This window comes from Crinia signifera, chromosome 8 (genome assembly GCF_055691185.1).
Source record: "Crinia signifera chromosome 8, ASM5569118v1, whole genome shotgun sequence".
NCBI classification, from domain to species: domain Eukaryota; kingdom Metazoa; phylum Chordata; class Amphibia; order Anura; family Myobatrachidae; genus Crinia; species Crinia signifera.
In genome coordinates this window covers 51,681,423-51,703,606 of record NC_139224.1, presented here as the reverse complement: position 1 = coordinate 51,703,606, position 22,184 = coordinate 51,681,423, and the positions used below count along the sequence as shown (strand labels likewise).

The following is a 22,184-nucleotide window of genomic DNA, read 5'->3' as shown; positions in this document are numbered from 1 at the left end:
TATGCGATGGGGTGCACGCTCCCGCGGCACCTCATCGCACAGTACAAAAAGTATGTGCTGCACATACTTTTTGTACTAGCTTTTTATCGCATAAAGGCATACGATGCGATGTGTGCTAGTTAAGCACAGAACGCACGCCGGGATCGATGCTTCTGTGGGCACTTTAAGACACCAAAATACAGTTTAAAGAGTTCTGTTATTTAACCATACAAGCATTCTTGTGACCACCATATAACACAGATAGTATTCTTGTGACTGCTGTACTACAGAGAGCATATCTCTGACCACCATATAATACAGAATAGACTACTAACCATCACACAATACAGAGATTATTTTACTGACCACCATACGAAGCATCCAAGTGACCACCATACAATACACAATACAATACAGTAACCTAGTTACAGAAATACTATATAGAACATCTTAGTGACAGCAATACTGTGCAGATGGCATCATTATGATCAAAATATAAAACAGATGATCTTAATGACAGATGATACAGAGAACATACTAGTGGCTGGCATACAATACATATAATATAATATGTACTGCCTATTAAAACAAAGGGTATCATAGCGGCCAAAATACAATACAAAGATAATTTGGGTTACTGCCATATAATACCCCAAGCATTTTAATGATTAACAAACAAATCAGTGATCAGCCTAGTGACCACATGGAGCATCTCAGAGACTGCAATAAAACTTTGGGGGTTATTTTGGTTCACTCCTTCTGGCAAATTCCTTCTCAAATGGACAAAACCATGTGCACTGCAGTTGGGGTAGATGTTACTTGTGCAGAGAGTGTTAGATTTGGGTGGGGTTTTACTTCAAAGTGAGATCTATATTGCATTGTAAAAATAAAGCAGTCAGTATTTTCCCTGCACAGAAACAAAATAAATCACCCAAATCTAATTCTCTCTGCACATGTTACATCTGCCCCACCTGCAGTGCACATGGTTTTGTCCATTTAAGAAGGAATTTGCCAAAAGGAGTGAACCAGAATAAACCCCTTTATTCTCATGTATGATAAACAATATAATTTACTTATTATTAATTAACCCCTCCTCAAAAATCATTAACACCTTTATCATCATCATCATCATTCTAACCTAATTTAATATAATTAACCTCTATATTCACTTGATCCCTTTAACTCCATTTTAATTAACCCTCACATTATCAATGTTATTTATGTTGATCATCCCCTAATTACTTTATTCATTAACATCAAAAGGACCCCTTCATATTAACTAAACATTTTATAACATTAAATCAGCCTGATTAATCCCGGATGTCTGCATACCATTTGCTCATGGACCTCCATGTGAACATTTGCAGCCTCCACAATGCAGTCTCATGGCAGCTTCTGGAGATGGAGTGTGGCGTTAAAGGGACTTTCACTTTAAGAGCTTCCAGAACGGCTTCTTCATTCCCTATATTGTTAATTTGCATCCCAAGGTGCCACCACCATTTGCTACATTCAGCTGAGATTTGGCACTCACATATTACCCAAACATCAGTTGATCACCTTTGGCATTAATTAAAAAAATTTGAGATTTTTTTAAAATTGTATAAGAAATGTTATTAAAAGTGGAAATACTGTAATAAGCTTTGGGGTATACCACTATTGCCTAGACATGATCATTCACATGTTCTACATAACATGGCAGACTTTTCTTAAACTCTTTCTCAATCTCCAGTCAGCTCAAAGTACTTGTATTTGTATTCAAGTCTGCCACTAGAAATTGTGGGGCCCCGGACGCAGGACTGATTTCTAGTCCGCCCCCTACCAGGGGCGGATTGGAAGCGAGGTAATGCTACTGTCAGGGGGGGGGGGGATGGAAACACTACTGACCGGGGGGAGGGGGGGCGCTCCACGCAGGTTCCATCCATGCTGCAGCTGCTTCCGACCGACGTCACCGAGCAGCGACCAGCGACCGCATCCTGGTCACAAAGAAGGGCAGCACAGCCCAAATCAAATATGGCCACCGCATATATTCCCCTCAGGATGACGCCAGCACCGGCCCTTGTAGAACGGTCGGCAGCCCAGCCAGGGGGAAATCTGCACCGGCCCACCGGGTAATGGCCCGGTTTCCCGGTGGGCCAATCCGTCCCTGCCCCCCACCCCCCTCACTTACCGCCAGGCTCTGCTGGTCACTTGGGGGGGAGGGAGCAGAGGGAAGCACAGGCTCCCCCACCTCCCCTTCCACTGCGCTAAATTAATTTGCAAAACATAGATCCTCTGGGTTTTACCAACATCAAACAGTGGCATAATCTAACCTGAGTCTAATTGAATCTGCCCCATAGATTCAAAGAACCAATAAAAATGATCACAGAGATTATACTCAAATATAAAAAGAGCATCTTTTATAGCAATACAATGAATTACTTGATTGGCTACTTCCCATGGTCAGATGACCACTTATATCAGCCATTTTCATAATCTGGTAGTCTCTGCTGCCTGTTATCAGCCTGCATTACCCATCTCAGGGGTATGGGAAGTGCTATATTTCACATACATTGTGACCCCCTCACCCATCAGAACAGCTGGGCAGGCACTTCTCTGCTCTTCAGTAGTAGTAGTAGTCCCTGATCCCCCCCCTCCCCCGCTTCTGTGACTCACAGTGTCCGTCATCACCCCACCTATGACCCCCTGTCCCCCCCACTCCCCCTCCAGTATACCCGCGTTCCCCCGCTTCTGTGACCAGCAGTGTCAGAGCTTTTCAGCCCGATGCTGCAGCACCAGCTTCCCCAGCAGCATAGCAGTTTTAATAATAATTTTAAAAAGCCAGAAAATAACAGAGGGTGTGTTGGGCAGAATGAGCGGCCCGAGCCCTTCCCTCTGTCAGAGAGCCCAGGCCCGAGACAACTGTAACCACAGCACCCCCCTGATGGCGGCCCTGTTTGTAATAATAACCATTTTTGATGAAAAAAACAGCTTTATCACGGAACTGCACATATACAGCAGCACCAATGGACTAGCAGCACTAGGCAGCACGGGTGCCGGACGGGTTCCCGACAGTCGGGTGCCCGACAGTCGTTTACCCGATGTCGGGATCCCGACTGTCAAAATGCTGGCAGCCGGGTGCCCGACAGCCACCTGCTATTTTCCCTCGTGGGGGTCCACGACCCCCATAGAGGGAGAATAGAATAGGTGGCTCGCATAGCGAGCCACCATGCCCGCAAGGGGCTTTTTTGCTCTCGCCATGCTGTCTGACTCCGGCCAGTCGGGATCCCGACGTCGGGATAATGACTGTCGGGATCCCGACTGTCGGAGTCCCGTACCACACCCGGCAGCACAGGACACTAGCACTAGACAGCACAGGACTGGACTTATGGCAGCACAGTGACAGGATACCGCACTAGGCAGCACAACACCACAGGGCACTAGGCAGCACATGACCACAGGACTGGACTCATGGCAGCACAGTGACAGGATACCGCACTAGGCAGCACAACACCACAGGGCACTAGGCAGCACATGACCACAGGACGGGACTCATGGCAGCGCAATGAGAGGACACCAGCACTAGGCAGCTCAGCAGCACAGGACACCACCACAGAACAGCACCAGGTCTCCACCCCAGATCGTCACCCCACGTGCTCAAAACCATACCTCCAGTACCTTGAACCCCTCCTTTCAGTTCCCTCTCCAATGCTAGAGTAAAGATGGCAGCAAACCGCCCGGACTTATAAATTGTGTCCGGAACTTGCAAGATCCGATGCGGGTTGATGACATTTTTGCCTTGTTCCGAGCTCTGGGTCTGGGCATGAATACCCGAGCAGTGCTTGGGTACGGGCTCAGATCGGGTGTGCTCGAAGGTGTCCGGATTCCCCTAATCTGAACTAGCTCATCCCTACTGTCAGCCTACTGACCGGATACCATAAAGCGCACCTGCAGTGGAAAAGCTAGGCATTGTTAGATTTATTTAGTAAAGGAATTATTGCAATACTGCAAAGAATATTGAAATGTGCTTCTGCGTATTGAAGAAATGTCTTCTGAGATGACAAAAGACTGTTGCAGATATCTGCAGACATTAGCAACAAATTAAATGATGGTATTTTCTCTAAATATAAACTGCAAAGTTTAAGCTATATTTAATTGCACAAATCATTAAAAGTAATATATTAGTGACAGTTCCCAGCAAGAACTGCCAGTTCACAGGATGCCAAAATATAGCAGAGTGCTACATAAATACAGCCTAATTCTGTAATGTGCCCACATCACCTAATTGTACAGAGCATTTTTATTTTCTGGATGATGTACTGAAGCGATTAAGAGATCTGTTTATAAAACTAAACAGCAGCAATGATGTCTTTCACTGCACTTTTATTATGTCTTTCACTGGCACCCCTAGGGGTGAGGCAGCAGTACAGAGTATTTAAGCAGACTGCATAATTTGGGAATGGCTGAAGCAATTTACAACAAACTTGGTACACATATGACTTCCTATCTGGCAACTAAAGGCCCCCATACACTAGGGCGACTTGTCCTGAGGACAAGTCGCCCCCGACTTCCCCCTGAGCTTCCCCGGCAGCTCCCCGGGGGAGCTTGATAAGATTGGCACTTGATGTGCCATTTTTTACATGTGATAAATCGTCTCGATTTATCACATGTAAACCCGGGGAGCAGGGGGGGGGGGCTGCAGAGCAGGGCTGCTGGTGGGGGGCGCTGCTAAGGCAGCGTGCAGGGGACGCTGCGGGGGACAGGGACAGAGCCGGGCAGGGGGAGGCGGGAGCTGTCAGTGCTGGAAAAAAAAGCCCATACAATGAATGGGCAGCCTGTGATTGGCTGAGCGCTCTCTCAGCCAATTGCTGACTGGCTGAGAGAGCGCTCAGCCAATCACAGGCTGCCCATTCATTGTAGGGGCTTTTTTTTCCAGCGCTGACAGCTTTTCCTGCCCGGCTCTTGTACTGCCAACTCTGTGTCCCCCGCAGCGCCCCCCTGTCTTACTAGCAGCGCCCCCCCCCCCCCCCCCGCATTGACGGCTCCCTGCGGAGGTAGTGCAGGCGGGGACCGCAGGCGTCGCAGAGCAGAGACTGTCGGCGCGGCGGGAGAGTAGAAAGAAATCTTATTCAAAAGACCGGGCGGCCGCTGAGCTCAGCCAATCAGCGGCCGCCCGGTCTTTTGAATAGGATTTCTTCCTATTCTCCCGCCGCGCCGACGCTCTCTGCTCTGCGATGCCTGCGGTCCCCGCCTGCACTACCTCCGCCGGGAGCCGTCAATGCGGGGGGGGGGGGGGGGGGCGCTGCTAGTAAGACAGGGGGGCTGTATATAAAGATATATATCGGATCTGAACATCGTGGGTGCTAAAAAAGCACCCATGATGGCTCAGATTCCGATATATGTTATGTTCTGTAGGTCCGACGCCGTGATCAGATCAGATGTCAAACACATGCGATTTTGGTCCGATTTCACCCAATTTATCGGATGAAATCGGCCGAAAATCGCATAGTGTATGGGGGCCTTAACACTGCGGGGGTAAGGCAAGCCTAGCACCCCTAGGGCTGAGGCAGCAGCACAGAGTATTTCAGCATAAAGTATAACTTTGGAATGACTGGAGCAATTTACACAAAACTTGGTCCACATATCAATTACAATCTATGAACAAATACTGTGGGGGTACGACACCCCTAGCACCCCGAGGGGTGGGGCAGCAGCACACGCTATATCAGGACATGCATGATATGTCAGTGATGACAGGGCTGTATGTGACAGGGACATGATTTGAGGAGGGGAATAGCACAAACACACACACTGAGAGTTATTTAGTGGCAGTAGCAGGGTCCCCCAGCAGCACAAAGTATATAAAGAGATGCATGATGTGCTGCTCCAACGTAAATTAACGAACAATTAAAACATACTTAAAATAAGAAGAAATGCCGGGTACTCCAGCTACAGTAGTTGATCATTAATTTTTTTTTTTATAAAATAATCTTTCCTAACCCTTTGATTGCAAAAATCTCTGTGAGAGATGTTCAAAATATCGCTAAAAATGCCAGTGTCCCTCACATTTGTTAAATAAATTCAAATAAAAAATGTTATGTAAAACAAGATTATATTTCCTATATAAGGTAAACATTACAGGTCATTATGATGAATAACAATGTTTGCTTGGTAATTTTCACACCTATTTTGACAAATTCACTTGGCCCTCAGGGTTAAAAAATAATATATTTTTTTCCATTTGTTTTAGCAGAATGTTCAAATGAATGTTATCAACAGAATAGTGTTGTGCCTCTATATGTATCCATGCCATACTGATTAAATAGGCTTATCTCAAGCAATCTGGTGAATCTAATTACTGGCGTTATGGGCCCTACACACAGAGCAATTTTCAGCCACTTTCTGAGCGATTTTACATAATTTTAGTAAATCACTCAGAAAGTGGCTGACTATCGCTGTGTGTGTAGCCCACACACTAGAAAGATCTGCGATCATAAGATGTTCGCATAAATTAGTCTTCAAATCTTTTGTCCGATCTGGACAAAAGATTTCAGGCAAGTGCACATCTTTACCAAAGATTTTTCTTAAGATCCCGTGTGCGTTCCTATGGATCTTTTGTTAAATCTTCTGATCTTTTGTGCAGCACGTAAGATCAGAAGATTTAGCAAAAGATCCACGGGAGCAAGCATCGGCCGATTTTCGACCGATTATCGGTAAATATCGGCCGATATATTGGCCGATTTATCGAAAATCGGCCAATCGGCCCAAAAATCGTTCTAGTGTGTGGGCACCTTAAGATCCCGTGTGCGTTCCTATGGATCTTTTGTTAAATCTTCTGATCTTTTGTGCAGCACGTAAGATCAGAAGATTTAGCAAAAGATCCACGGGAGCGAGCATCGGCTGATTTTCGACCGATTTTCGGTAAATATCGGCCGATATATCGGCCGATTTATCGAAAATCGGCCAATCGGCCCAAAAATCGTTCTAGTGTGTGGGCACCTTTAGGATCCATGTTGTTCTTAATTCAGGTGGAGGCTGTGGCAAGACCTCACCTTTATACTTTCCCTTGAGGCATACATCCCTATTTTCCTGTCCCCTCCTGGCGGCCTCCAGGGAAAGCAGGGGCCATACCCACCTTCCCAGGAGGCTGGACCACCTGATTTTTGGGAGTCTTTATTCTGGAAATTTAGGCAATTATGCTTTAAGGGGTTGCGAAGTGGGTATTTTGGCAGTGTAAAGGGGGGGGGGGGGGAGTAGGTTGATGTGTCGCCTAGGTTTCTGAGAAGCCTTACACCGGCCCTGGATACATAACAGCCCCGCTGGAAAATTCAAAGTAATCGCTCAGAAAGCCCAGCACATCTCTGCTGTGTGGTGGCCTTCCAAGCGATCGCTGAAGCCGGGGAAGGGTCCGGGGGCTCCTGCGGCAGTGAAGATACCGTCACTGCTCCCAGCGCTGCTCCCGGCGCTGACCTGTGGCGGACGAGGTTGCGGCGGAGGAGATCCTGGCGCTGCTCCCAGTGCTTACCTGTGGTGTAGGAGGTTGCGGCGGAGGAGGTCCCAGCGCTGCTCCCGGCGCTGAACTGTGGCGGCAGAGGAGGTCCTGGCGCTGCTCCCGGTGCTGCCCTGTGGCTGAGGAGGTTGCGGCTGCTGGAGGAAGAGGTGCCACTGGACGCCGGGTAAACAGAGGTGGCTGGGGACTGGCGTGCTGGGTGCTGCTGCTGCATGCCCGTCCTCTTCTTTTAGCCAGTAGCCGGTACACACTATTATAAATATAGCATATTGCGTGATCCACTTGGTCTGCACAATGTATCCACATCACTATCCTTTTTGTGTGTTATTGGGGAGGGCTCGTTTTTATTAATGTCTGCAAGTTTGGAGAGGTTATAAATTGGAGACATCCTTGTCTTTTATGGCTATGTTATTCTTGTTTACTAGGTGTGCACAATGGTAATTGTCACATGGGGGGGTTATTTTGGTTCACTCTCTCTGACAAATTCCTTCTTAGATGGACAAAACCATGTGCACTGCAGGTGGGGAAGATGTAACAGGTGCAGAGAGAATTAGATTTGGGTGAGTTATTTTGTTTCTGTGCTTTATTTTTACACTGCAAAATAGATCTCACTTTGAAGTAAAACCCCACCCAAATCTAATTATATCTGCACATGTTACATCTGCCCCACCTGCAGTGCACATGGTTTTGTCCATCTAAGAAGTAATTTGTGAGAAAGAGTGAACCAAAATAACATAACCCTCATGTAGACTGAGGGTATGTAGATGCAGAATAGCCGCGTTGTCTCTGGAAACATACATTATTTATGTGGTAGATAGGATATTACTGTCTATAGCATACTGTATAACATTATTTTTGTGATGAAGTGCAGTTTTTTACGTCACTTCTCTGTGACAGTAGTGAGAGATTTGAAATCTCCCATGCTGAATCTCCCATTATTAATCTGTGACACAAATCTCTCTGTATGTGGCTCATTATCTGAGAGAGTGAAATCTCTCATGCTGAATCTCCCGTTATGAATCTCTGGCACAAATCTCTGTATATGTAGGGCCCTTAACACAGGGTTGCCTACCCTCCCGGAATGGCCGGGAGTGTCCTGAAAATCGGGTCCCCCTCTCGGACTCTCGGAAAGGTGGGCAACCCTCTCGGTTTCTGTGGGACCCCTGCTCCCCCCTGATTGCGTATTCCCCCTCCTCTAACCGCGCCGTTCAAATAACCTGATATGGCGAATTGCCTATCTCCGGTGAGGGGGTGGGGCTAAAGTGTCATAATCACATCATTTAGCCCCACCTCCACGGAGATCAGCAAATCGGGTAATTTCCCATCATGGGGGTGTGGCTTATTGACGTCACACTCAAGCGCCCCCCCCCCCCCCGAACTGCTGAAAGTCAGGAGATTAAAAAAGTCGGCAACACCTTTTTGTTGTAAAGGACGAAGCCTATATATAAATTTAATTTGCCCATATGAAAATGAACAATTTGTTGGTCATGGAGCTCTTCACACTATGTTAACATATGCCCATGAATCACAAATCTGAGATTATGTTTTGTGCTGAAGATTTTACAGGAAGGAAGGTGGGGAAGATGACACACTCGTATCCATCCCTGATTAGCAACCTACAAACCACATTTACTGTTCAAGAGCCATCTCAAAGGTGCCGCTATCTCATACATTAAATGACATGCCATTTTCTCGTTCTAGCACTTGGAGCATAAAATAACATAAGTGCATTTCAGTGTATGCAAAACTAAAGAGGGGATATCCTTAGGCATGCCGTTACATGAATATGCAGCCAAGTTTATCAGGCTTACCATTAGTTACAGTAGCTCAATGCAGATTTTAAAACCAATACATTGGGCGGTATTCAATGAGCCTGATTCGCCAGGTTTTTATGGCGAATTTGTGCTGTTTGGCGAATTTTTTACTTAAACGGTGAATCACCCTATTCAATGACCAGATGGCGAATACATTTGAAGGTTTTTTTCGCCATGATTCACCGAGTAGCAATCGCTATCTTTTTATGGTGAAGTGGAATGTGAACTTTTAAAATAAAGTGTTTTGTTTTTACATTTGGTGTCAAAAAATCAGGAATTTTATTCTGAGGAGGGGCATGCTATTTTTATTCATGTGCTGTAAGCACATGAATATATATTTAATTTAAAAAAAATATATATATATTTTTTTTTACACAGCAGCCAGCAGGGGGCGCCGGAGCCGAGCCGCTCATTAGATATTCATATATTCACTGCACCCGATCGTTACATATGCACGATCGGGTGTAGTGAATATACCCGGTCCCCTGCTGGCACCAGGGCCGGTGCAAGGTTTTATGACACCCTAGGCAATATTTCTGGCTAGTGCGCCCCCTCGCAGATGATCTGCTGTCACCTTCAGGTAAATGGTGCCGCCGGCCAAGTCACCGTTGCCGCTGGTGGGAAGTAGTTGGTTCCTTCTGCTAGCTGGTGGGGAGACGCTGGTTTCTTCTGCTAGCGCTGCTCCTGCTGGTGGGGAGACGCTGGTCCCCGCTTCTGCCACTGATTATGGTAGTTAGCGCTACTGCCGCTGATTAGTTAGTGCCGCCGTTCATGCACTGGTCCCCGCTTCTGCCGATGATGGGGAGAAGCTGGTACCCGCTGCTGCCACTGACTGGATAGCACTGCTGGTGAGGGGTGGGCGGCAGCAGCAGTGACCAGCGCCTCCATGGAAGTCCAGATACAGCATAAATTTGTTAAATACTGATGCTGGGACTCAGAGAAAATAGGCCACTGCCATCAATATACTTAATTTAAATGTTGGGCAGACGAAGAGGCGCCCTCTAGCGGCCAGCGCCCTAGGCAGCTGCCTAAAGCTGCCTAATGGTAGCTCCGGCCCTGGCTGGCACCCCCGGGGGGCAGCCTGTGCTGCCTGGCACCCGGAGAGCCCACCTCCCCCCCACATACGCTCTGGGGCAGGCAGAGAGACTTCCATCTCCCTGCCTGCCACTGTCCTCAGGCTCCCTGCGGCATTCGCTGCAGGAGCTCATATTCGCCGGTCAGGATTCGCTGCACCTCGCCGGTATTCACATTGAATACCGCCCATTGTGAAATCAGCACAAGCTCACATTAATAATGACAGTGTATTATCTTTAAGTAAAGCAGTATTCATAAAGACCACAAAACGCTGTGAGCAGGGCCCCTTAGAGAGAGATAGAGGCCCTCCTGGATACGGATTTGGGTAGTAGGGTCGACAATAATTAGTTTGACATTCCACCACTATTGGTCGACAGTTAAATGGTCGACAAATAAAAGAGGTCAACGTGGTCGACAGGTTGACATGAGTTTTCATGGGGTTTTTTTGTGTCTATGTCCACGTGTATAGTAAAGAATGAAAAAAACACTTTAAAAAAAAAAAGACAACGGAAAAACTCAATGTCGACCTATTGCTTGCTCCAACCTTTTGACCATGCCGATCTAATGCACGTCGACATTTTTCATTTGTCGACCTTTTGACTGTTGATCAATAGTAGTCGACCTATTGACTTACTGTCGAACACATCCCCTGGATACACTGGACCTTATTCTGGTTCACTCTCAGAGGCAAATTCCTTCTCAAATGGACAAAACCATGTGCACTGCAGGTGGGGCAGATGTAACATGTGCAGAGAGAGTTAGATTTGGATGGGGTTTTACTTCAAAGTAAGATCTATATTATAGTGTAAAAATAAAGCAGACAGTATTTACCCTGCACAGAAACAAAATAAGTCACCCAAACCTAATTCTCTCTGAACAAATTACATTTTCCCCACCTGCAGGGCACATGGATTTGTCAATTTGAGAAGGAATTTGCCTCTGAGAATGAACCAGAATAAGGCCCACTGTCCGGGCCCCTTGCTTTCTAGGGGATAAAGTCACTAGGTCTACAAGGATTAAGTCGACAAGCATTAGATCGACACCACTATGTCGACATGCAGGATGGTTGACATGACTGTAGGTCAACATGGATTAGGTCAACAGGGTCATTATGTCGACACAAGCATTAGGTCGACATGGGGAAGGTCGACAGTCAAAAGGTCAACATGGGCTATTTAACTTTTTTTTTGAGCCGACAGGCGGTATATCATGCCCTACCATCCAATAGGGTGTGGTGGGAGAATAAAGTAGTGTGCCTAGCGTAGCGAGGCACTCTGCCCGAAGCATTGCGAGCGCAGCAAGCCATTCGAGGGGACGCGGTGCTACATTTCAGTGTCCATGTCGACATTCGGGACAAAAAAAATAAAAATACCCATGTCGACCTTTTTGACTGTCAACCTTCCCCATGTCGACCTAATGCTTATGTTGACCTAATGACCCTGTTGACCTTCAGTCATGTCCACCTTCCTGTATGTCGACCATCAGTCATGTTGACCTTAATGCATGTCAACCTAGTGGTGTCGACCAAATGCTTGTCTACCTTGTTGCTGTCTATTCTATGACCCATACCCCTCTCTAGCTGGCGTGGAAAATGGTGCCACAATCTTATTCTGGTGGTTTCTGCAGCACTGCCGGGACTCTAGAGGGTGAGTATTGAAAATATGGATGCATTGTGGGCCGTCCTGGACCATGGGTGCCAGTGTGCACAGTGTATTAGACAGAGAAACTGCAGGTTGAAAACTGAAATCCCGGTAGAAAAGGGGCTTACTTGTGTGACTCGCAGATTTGCATTGGGTCCAGTGTTCCCTCTAAGCTGTGCACGCGTGCGCACGCACACAACTCGACGAACGTGCGCACAGACATTACAACAGAGCGCACAAAGCAGCAGTGGTCCCTTTTTGCAATTGTGGACTCAATTAATGTGTGTTTCACCCATTAACTACATTGTGTGCTGTGTTTTGAATGTTTACATGTTTAATATCATTTTGAAGTAAAGTTAACACAAATGCTGAACGTCATTTTCCAGTTATATATAAGTGACGCTCAAAAATGTTAATTTCCTTCCAAAGTTGCACAGCCAAAATCTTTTGCCGCACACAGCCTTCGTAAAATTAGAGGGAACATTGATTGGGTCTATGGTCCTTTAAGAAAGATCTAATGTATAACATGTTTTAGAATCAGTATTACTCATAGCCTCTCTCTCTCTTTTCTCAGGATGTTTTCCTTATTTGCTTTTCTTTGGTGAGCCCAGCTTCTTACGAAAATGTCCGAGCCAAGGTGAGAACTGTTATTCATGTGAACAAATGAATAAAACACACATCCCTGACCTCTGCCTAGATTTGCCAACAGCCATAACCTTCATGTCAATGGAAACAGTGCACTTTCTTAAATACATGAAAAGTATATACTATAATTAATGCTCTGCTTATAGCAGGATGCACAGTATATGGATCAAAAGGAAATTATGACCTACAGTACTGTATGACTGTGATTAGAAAAGTTAGGTGACCTGCGATTATGCAGCCAAAATGAACCTGAATACTATACAGCAAGCCCCGCATGACAGTACGAAGCATATCTCCCAACATTATGAGCATCTAATACGGGACTGATGCTGCTTTCAGACTTCATAACTGGCTTTGACCCTGTATTTGAAAATGTTTCCAAAAACGGGTCTGCCAGGTAAAACCCCTTTCTCACCCCATCTCTTAAACGGTATATTCAGGGTCGGTGCAAGGCACCGGAGCGCCCCAGGCGAGTCGGGGTGGGGGCGCCCCGGTGCCGGGGGAGGGGGGGGGGGTACCTGTCCTGCGGCGCTGTCCGGTGCCGGGGGAGGGGGGTACCTGTCCTGCGGCGCTGTCCGGTGCCGGGGGATGGGGGTACCTGTCCTGCGGCGCTGTGTATTTAAAGCTGGCGGCGGGGGTCCCTGCAGTCCATTAGAAAAAACGAGCGCTATCCGCCGGGCTATGCGGAAGCGCTTCTGTTGTGAAAACACTGGCAGCACGCTGATTGGCTGAGATCAGCGTGCGCCGTGCTGCCAGTGTTTTCACAACAGAAGCGCTTCCGCATAGCCCGGCGGATAGCGCTTGTTATTTCTAATGCACTGCAGGGACCCCCGCTGCCTCCGCCGCCAGCTTTAAATACACAGCGCCGCAGGACAGGTACCCGGGCGGCACGAGGGGGGGGGGGGGGGGGGCAAAATGCCGCCCTCCAGTGGCCGGCGCCCTAGGCAAATGCCTAGATTTGCCTAGTGGTGGCGCCGGCCCTGGGTATATTACCGTTTAAGTGCCGTTTTTTTTACCTGGCAGACCCGTTTTTGAAAACGTTTTCAAATACAGGGTCAAAGCCAGTACACACTCCCTGTATAGACGCACCATACGCCCGGCCCGTTGTGTGCTCCCACGCCACCTACGTCGCTGTCCAGAGTTGGCCCTGCTCTGGCTGCTGCTGTTGATAGGCAGCGGTGCTGTGCCTGCTGGGAGAGGCGCTGTCCAGGGCTGATCTGGGCACCTCCGCTCTCACGGAGACCGCTCTGTGCCCACACCTGTACCCCATCTTCCATGCCAGCGTCTTGTGCTGTCCAGACATCGTGCAGGAGACAATGTGTTGGGGGCCGGTTCCTGGCAGAAAAGTGACACCCCATAACATGGTAATTGTTGCTGGAGCCCGTGAGGCGGACATTACACGCAGGCAAGGAGTCCCCTCTGAGCCAGCGCAGTGCATATTTAATGAGCTGGCCGGCTCATTAAATATGCACAGTGCTGGGGACCAATAGTGCTCGCTTGCTGCCTGGGTACTGTTTCAGACCCATTCAGACCGCAAAAAAAACGGGTCTGAAAAGGGTAGGACCTTGCTTTTTTGCCGTTTCCAAAAACCATTTTTTTTTAAACGGTAAAATCACTCTGGACCTTTCAGACCGCACATATTACCGTTTTAAAATGGTTAAAAATCGACAAAATACCGTTTTTTTTAGTGCGGTCTGAAAGGGACATGAGACTCCCAAAAAGGGTGCTTGGTCTTGGAAAAAGGGGGCAATAGCAAGCCACGCCTCCCTTTTTCTTAATTGTGGGGCATAGGTGCATATTCTCCTGGATCGGTCTGGAAGCGAGGCCAGGAGGGTAATCAAAGCTCTCAATTTTTTTTTCCCCACCAGGCCCGGCACTCCACTCTACAAGTGGGGGACATGTCTGGTGCTCTGTAATTAGTACTTATGCCATTGCTTTCCTTGCTATGATTCGCTGTACAAGGCACTTCTAACATATAAATGCTGGTCTATGGCAGTGGTGTAACTACAAAATTTGCGCATCCCCCCGACGAAAATTTCGATTGTCACGCGTCTCTGGGAGGGACCCGCATATCTTGTCTGCGGTCCCAGCGTGCCTCGAATTCCTGCTAATGAAAACTGACCCTCACATAATGACTGCCCCTAATAGCAAACACTGTCTGCTGTAAGGGGGCGGATATGTTGTAACGGTCAGTTTTTATTAGCAGCAGGAGCCAGGAGGAGCACCATGACCACAGACAAGTAAACCTGCGGGTCCCGGCCACAGATGCAGCAGGTCCCGGCAGGCAGCAGCAGCGTATCAATAGCCCCTGCAGACTCCCGGTGCCCACACTTACTCAGCGCCTCCCCACCACTGTGGGATCTGTGGGGCTATTGTTACACCACTGGTCTAGGACATTACCAAGGATTAGGTGCTGCAGGTGGGAGCGGATGTAAGGCTAGGCTACTAAAGTGGGAGCTTAGAGCCCTGATCCCAGGTGGCCTCCTGACAGGGCTGAATCACTGTGAAATGTGAACTCATGTGCGAGCACTGGGCTGGCTAAATACTCCTGGCAGGCTGCCAGTGATTACAGCTGTCAGGAGCTGGCTCAGCCTCCAGGGGTGGATTTCACATACAGAGACTGGTGAGGATTTGGCATATGATGACTGACTAGCGGTGGGGATTGTTTTGAAGAAGGGGGTCCCATATTCAGTTTTTGGGTTAGTGCCATGTAAGGTCTATATCTGCCTCTGACTGCAGCGGCTCCCAACTACAGTCCTCGAGGCATACCAACACTCCAGGTTTTGAGGATATCCATCCAGCACAGGTGACTTAATTAGTACCTAGTGGCCATACATCAGAAAGACATTGCACCCAATCATACAATCTCAATGCAATGCGAGCCCTGGGAGATTGGAGGATTGGTCCTCTGATCTGATGTGCTGCACGTCAGATCAGTTGGGATTGGGATGTGACACTCCCACCCTGACTAGCAGAGAAGAAAGGCGAAGCTTACGGGCGGCCCTTGGCAGTGAAGATGCTGGGAGCCGCAGAAGTTTCTAAGCGGCAGACGGGCGGGTGCCTGAAGAGAGCGGTGGAAGTTAATTTGCACAATTCTGTCAATACTTGTTATTACAAAACAGTTTTCAGAGGATTGCTGCATTCGGGCTATTTAATAATGGTGTATAACACAGCAGATGTGAGCAGATTGGTAGTTGCTGGCAACCTGTAAATTAAAATAAATAAATAAAAAAAACTGGATTTATGGTACTCCTATCCTTTTGATCCTAGTAGGCCAGCCCCCTATTTAAATGAAGCTACAATCATGCAGTAGATGGATTGTATGACGGATTGTATGACAGATTGTGAGTATATTGTGTGTCCAAAAACCACCAAGAACTGCCGTGAGTTAAAGGGAAATTGGACACAATCATGATTGTAAGACTGGTCTTTCTGATGTACTGTATGGCCACCTTAAGTTATTTAAATTTAACCATATGTTCTCAAACATTGATATCAAAATACCTGCACTGTTTAAGGGGTGTTCAGTTACTCACAGGGTTTAGTCCGTGGCTAATTTCTGGCAAATTCTGGATTTTCCATTAAATAGCCTTCACCAAATTTCCCCACACTTTAAAGTTGCGATTAACCCCTTGAGTGGTGGGTTTTGCTGGGGCAGGACAAACCTACCAGGGCAGGTTTGTCCTGCCCCAGCAAAACCCACCACAGATAATAAGCCGCAGCAGCTCAGGAGGACTCGGTGACTGAACTCTCCCAAGCTCCCCCGAGCCGCCCCGAACATCCCCGAGCCTGCCACCTACGTCACTACAGGATGATTGGCGGCTGGGAAGCTCGGCCGTATACGCTGGAGCAGAGGGACCCGGGGAGGCCAACAAGAGGGGTGGGGGGTGACTGATGGGGGGACCCCTTAGGTAGTGCGCCAGTGGTGCTCCGATGGAGACACCACTGGCGCACACATACATAGTGGTATGCCCGAAAATTTTCCGGGACAGCCCGCTGCGGCAGCGCAGCTGAGCCCGGAAAATTTCCGGGTATACCACTTAAGTGGTTAAGGTGGGGAAAGGAAACCCAGATTTTTTGTTTATTCGCTGGCTTTTCCTTACATCTCATTTTTTGGAATTGAGTTCCACCACCTCTCCAGGTCCACTTAAAGTAGCACCCTCTAGAACATAGTAGACAGGATCTGATTGGTTGCCCATAGCAATATCACATGTGAAGTAGAATACACATCTTAGTAAATTTCTCCCTGTAACTCTTCTTACCCCCGCGGTCGCTTAAATAATGGTAGCAGCTAGCTCCCAGGCTGTGAATGTAGTTTGGACCACTTGACCGATGGAACATATCATGTGACCTACGACGGCAGTGGCAGCAGCAAGGTTGGTGGAACAGCAATCTCACTATCTATGCCATTACTGGTTGCCTTTAGTAACCTGGTGGCAAGGGGAGCGAGCCACCGGGCCCAAACTTGGCGAATTAAGAGAGTACGCAGGGGTACACTTTGTGTTTCCTGTTGGCGTCTTTCATGCTCCTTCTGCCATCCTGGATCATATGGTATGCCCGTCAGCCGGACATTTACTAAAGAGGATGTATATCCAAACCTCTCAGAATAAGGTGCGCGATTACGTCATGCACGCACTGGCATTCTGGGAAAGTGGGAGGAAAGACCTCCAGTCCCTAGCAGCAGCAGCAAAATGCATTAAATATGGTGGCAGGCGAAAGCAGACAAGCACTATCGGATTAGAATTAGACTGACCTGCTTACCTGGCACTACTCCGTTGGAATTTTTTTTTTGCAGAAATGATAGGGGGCCTGTGTGCTCCCTGGATCTGCATATCCAATTTACAGTAATTCATGTTGTATTACTCCCATCCTGCCTACATGTCTGGCTAGGGATGTGGGAGGGTTGTCTTCTTTCCCGGGTGCACAGAAGAGCTTTCCCCTATTTATCAGTAATAGCCGGGGTGTGGGCTGGTACTGTATGTGCATCACAGAAGCATTACATCTTACATACTGAACCTAACATCTCTTGTAAATTCTTTCCAGTGGTTCCCAGAAGTGAGACACCACTGCCCCAGCACCCCAATAATTCTTGTTGGTACCAAGCTGGATTTGCGTGATGACAAGGAAACTATTGAGAAGCTTAAAGAAAAGAAGCTGGCACCAATTTCTTATCCACAGGGCCTAGCTTTAGCCAAGGAGATTGGTGAGTATGAATACTGGCAGAAGCGGCAGGGTAGGGGTAGATTGGAATGATTAATGTTAAATGTAACCAAAAATGCACCCATTTCATGTACCCAATGGGGCCACTGCAGAGTTGAACGTTCACCAGTTTGCGGAGCATAGCTTATATGGTTTTGTTCTATGCACCAAGTGTATGCAAGTACGGGCATGAAGTCATACAGAAAGAAGCAACATCTCTTGGTTTCTGGGCAGGTTCAAGCAAACAGTATTTATTGAGCCAGTGGCGTAACTAGAAATTTTTCACCCCCCAGCCCCCCCAAAAATCTGGCGACCCCCCCCCCCTCCCATTTTTTTATAAAGCAGCACATGAGCTGAGACAAGAGGGGCATGCTGAAAGGGGGTGAGCTGTGACGTGGTGAAAGGGGGCATGGTGGCATTGGGAGGGTCTCCTGCTCATAGGGGCCGGCCTCTGCTGGCTACTACTGCTCACCTTTGGCTAACGCTGTTCACGAGGTTCCAGCCACAGCTGCCCTTATCATGGTCCCTGGCCGCTTCTCTCAAGGGGGAGATTCTTTAAAGCAGAAATGCGCTAAAAACGACGTTATCATGTTTTTTGCCGCATTTCTGCATGCTCTGTACCCCCCCCCCCCGCAGTGTCACCACTGCGGAGGGAATCGCCAACAAAAACTGGTAATTCCCTGCAGAAGCCTATGGGCTTCTTACTGTAGCGCTGTGTGAGGGATCAATCACGGATCCTTCCCAGCATGTCCTGCGGCCGGCCCCGTGCTCTGCACATGTGCAGATGGACTCCCGGGTCTCAGTCCGGCACCGCATCGCAAGGGACAGCTCTTATCGCAAGAGCTGTCCCTTGCGTTAATGATCGCATATGTTAGAACATATGCGATCATTAAGAATGCGGTGGCCGGCGAAGGGGGGCGATAGAGGGCTGCTAGAACATCCCGCCCCTGGTCCCTGCCTCCAATGCTCTTCTTGCGGTCCACGGCCGCCGCTGCTACTCTCCTGCTCCCCGACGCTGGCCAACATTTCTGCATCCACGCAGCGCACAGGACTGAGCAACGGGAAGCACAGGCAGCCACCAGAGCACAAAGTACTCCTCACTCAGCCTATTCCTGCTGCTGCAGCTGATGCTGTGCCAGAAACAGCTTCCCCAGCAGCGCAGCGGTTTTAATAATAATATAAAAAAAAACTGAAAATGACAGGGGGTGCAGGGTCACAGCCTGCGCCCCCGTGGCGCTGGCTCCCCCCCTCCACCGCTAGTGCTGCGGAACCTTATTTACACCACTGAATTGAGCATTTGTGCAGACTATGTAGTGTTGTGTGAAAAGGGCAATTCACCTGTTTTCAGAAGTATCTTAAGTGCCTTCAACTCGGCATAAAAACCCCAGCCACCAACCAACTTAACCCCAATGAAGGAGTACTCTGATACATGATTGGCTGATTAGGTCATTGCTATTCTTAACTGAATGAATAGTAAAATGGATGGCCAAGAAAGCATTGCAGAGAATCAGCAACACCATCATAATATATTGCCAACTGACGCATCCTGAATTATACAGAACTAACCTCCCCTTAAGGAAGGTGCCCAAGTTCCTGCTCATGATCAGTGACAACCTGTTCCTCCAGTATGGGAGTGCTGCACAACTGCCTCCTGCTCCACCTGTTATCACTGAAGGACAATGCTTTCCTGCAAAGCTACACCTCCTGTGAAACATGGATGACAATGCAGAACACTAACATCGTACATGGTAAAATGTAACAAGTAGAAAATCAAATATAGGACAATCAGGACCAGAATGCTGAGTACAGGGGGGGGGCACATTAAAATGCAATGGAGAAAAAACACCCACCGCTAGTCTTTGTAAAGTAGTAGTAGATCCTTGTCTCAACTTTACTAGGCCATACCAGTAGTTACCAAATTCATTACTCAAGGAGTACCAGGTTTTGAGTATAACTATGTTTAGCTTAATTAGTGCCTCAGTCAATATGACTAAACTATCTGTGTTGAGCGAGGGATACACAGTACTTAAAACCTGGTCCATTTGTGCTTCTGGAGGACCCACGTTTGGGAACTTCATGGACATTATAACAACAAGATGCCCTAGTTTAGTATGAAATTATTAAATCTTAGTCAGGAATATCAAGTCTTTATGCAGTCTTTTATTAAACAGGTTGAACTCGATAGACTAATGTCTTTGTTCAACATTACTTACCATGTAACTGTATTTAGTAGTCTGTTCATCAGATACCCCATGCATTGCCAATATCTCACCTACAATCCCGATTCATGCGCCATCAGGCTTATTCAGCCCTCTATTATATTTTCAGAAAAGGATTGGACTGGCACAAGTTCTGATGATGATGACAAATAGGGTGCACTGGCCACAGAGATCGCAAATATACACAACTAATTATATGCACTTTACAGTATGTTGGAGCATTAAGCAACTACTTGGGCTACACTATACAGCCACCCCAATGTCAGAATGCATGACTCAATTGAGACTACAAGGAGTCAATTGCTATCCTACCTAGATTTGAGAGTTAGGGTGCAGATGCTGGGCTGGAAATAAAACATTTGTACGTTACTCAAAAGAAACGTGCATGGAAAAATGGCCGCTCTTCGTGCACATGCTGCGGAGCTGTATGCCTCTCAGTATTCATCTGCTTCAGTCGGGGAATAACCCACTACTGTATATTCAGCTGTTACATTCATAGGGAAAAAGAAGTCAGAGATATACTGTATACATTCAAATGGAATCATCAGTGGCAGTTCCCTGCACTGGCTATAAAGCACTGATCCCTTTGTCTACATGTTAAATAAGGATTTCTCATGGCAACTTACATGGAACCCCTTGTAAAGCCCAATACATAAACAAGCAGTGACAGGTTTCAGTGTATTTTCTTCAACAAGTACAATAGATCTCATACCTTCCAACATTCAGTGGACTGCAGCCGGGACCCTTGTGCGGTGAAGCCCCACTGCTGCCCAAACAGTGGGTGTGGCCTTGGGGAAAGGAACTTGGCTTCATGATAATGGCACTATTGCAAACCACGCCTGCCATTTCCGTCATTTGTGGGACATTGTCAGCTGGCCAATCACCACCGCTTGGCTAAGCAGAGCAGCGAGGGACAGAGGGTCTCCCAAAGTGCCCCCCACACCACTATACACTGCTGCCCATGAAAGGGACAGCGGGACAGTCCCAAACAATTGGGACTGTCCAACGACAATCGGGACAGTAGAGTTTTGCATCTTACTAACTGCTTTGGGGCTCATCTATATTTAGATTTAAGTCATTATTTTTGACACACCCCTCAGAAAGCAGCAATACACGTCCTCGCTTCTAGGTGTCACCTTCACAATCTCCCTGAAACGCTTTTTGAAAAGTATGAAAGTACAGGTGCACTGTATATGCAGCTCTGCAGTGCCCCTCATACCTTTTTCACATCACCTCTAAAACCTGGGTTATGCCAACTTGTTCCCGAGTCAACCCGTGTTGAGGCACAGTGTGAAAGCAACAAACCTAATAACCCAGGTTGACCAACCCAGCAATTCGACCAGGGTATAAAAAGGGTGAAACCCGGGTCGCACTGTACATATTGGTTGTAGTGTGAAAGGATCAGAGTTGAGTCAGCCCCGGGATCAATGTATGAAAGCGTTATCACAGTACAAGAATATAAGGGTTAATATTTTTCAATCCAGAAGTCAGAGCTCTTTCAGTATTATGAATGAGACAATATAATAGTTATCTTTAACTTGAATGTTACAGTGCAGCTTTTAGTGTGCATACAATTGTTTTGTAAATGCATATACTGTAGGTAAGCAAAAAGGATAGAAAATATAAATTGCACAAATGATCATTTGTTTAGGGACTAGGAGGCATTGCATTCTCCATGGTATTTATCACAAAATTATAATGGGATGCTTGGAACAATCTCTTCTGCTGCACCTAATTAGCAGGGTCAGATAGACTAAAAAAGATATCTATTGAAACCCTTCATCACCTCATCCTCTCTAGACTCTTGGAACATTACACTTTGGCTCATTATTAAAGGTATCTCTATTAAATCACTGTTATTTTTATTTGGAAGCATAACCTATTCCCTCGTTTGTGCGATTAGAATGCCCTCTCTGATTAGTACTATTTTTATACTGCAGGCAGTTCTATGAATGCTATCTATTTATAACACTGTGCCGGTTACAAGATATTTCTATGGATTATGTTAAAAAAAAAAGTATAACAGTCCTTCCAATGAACATTGTTATTCATTTACAAAAGTAATTTTAACAGACATTCATAGACTTCACTGGATAACTCCAAAGGCATGAGGAGTTTTATAAAAGAT

The 22,184-nt window shown here is 47.1% G+C and overlaps 1 protein-coding gene across 2 annotated transcripts in view; it reads left to right on the top strand.

Moving 5' to 3' along the window:
* Positions 1 to 22,184, top strand: part of RAC2 (Rac family small GTPase 2) — an 85,991-nt gene that overhangs the window by 56,365 nt on the left and 7,442 nt on the right. For both annotated transcript variants that reach the window (XM_083156364.1, XM_083156365.1), the window contains exons 4-5: positions 12,568 to 12,630; positions 17,682 to 17,841. In XM_083156364.1, coding sequence (XP_083012490.1) covers positions 12,568 to 12,630; positions 17,682 to 17,841 — 223 coding nt within the window. The remainder of the gene's footprint in view (positions 1 to 12,567; positions 12,631 to 17,681; positions 17,842 to 22,184) is intronic.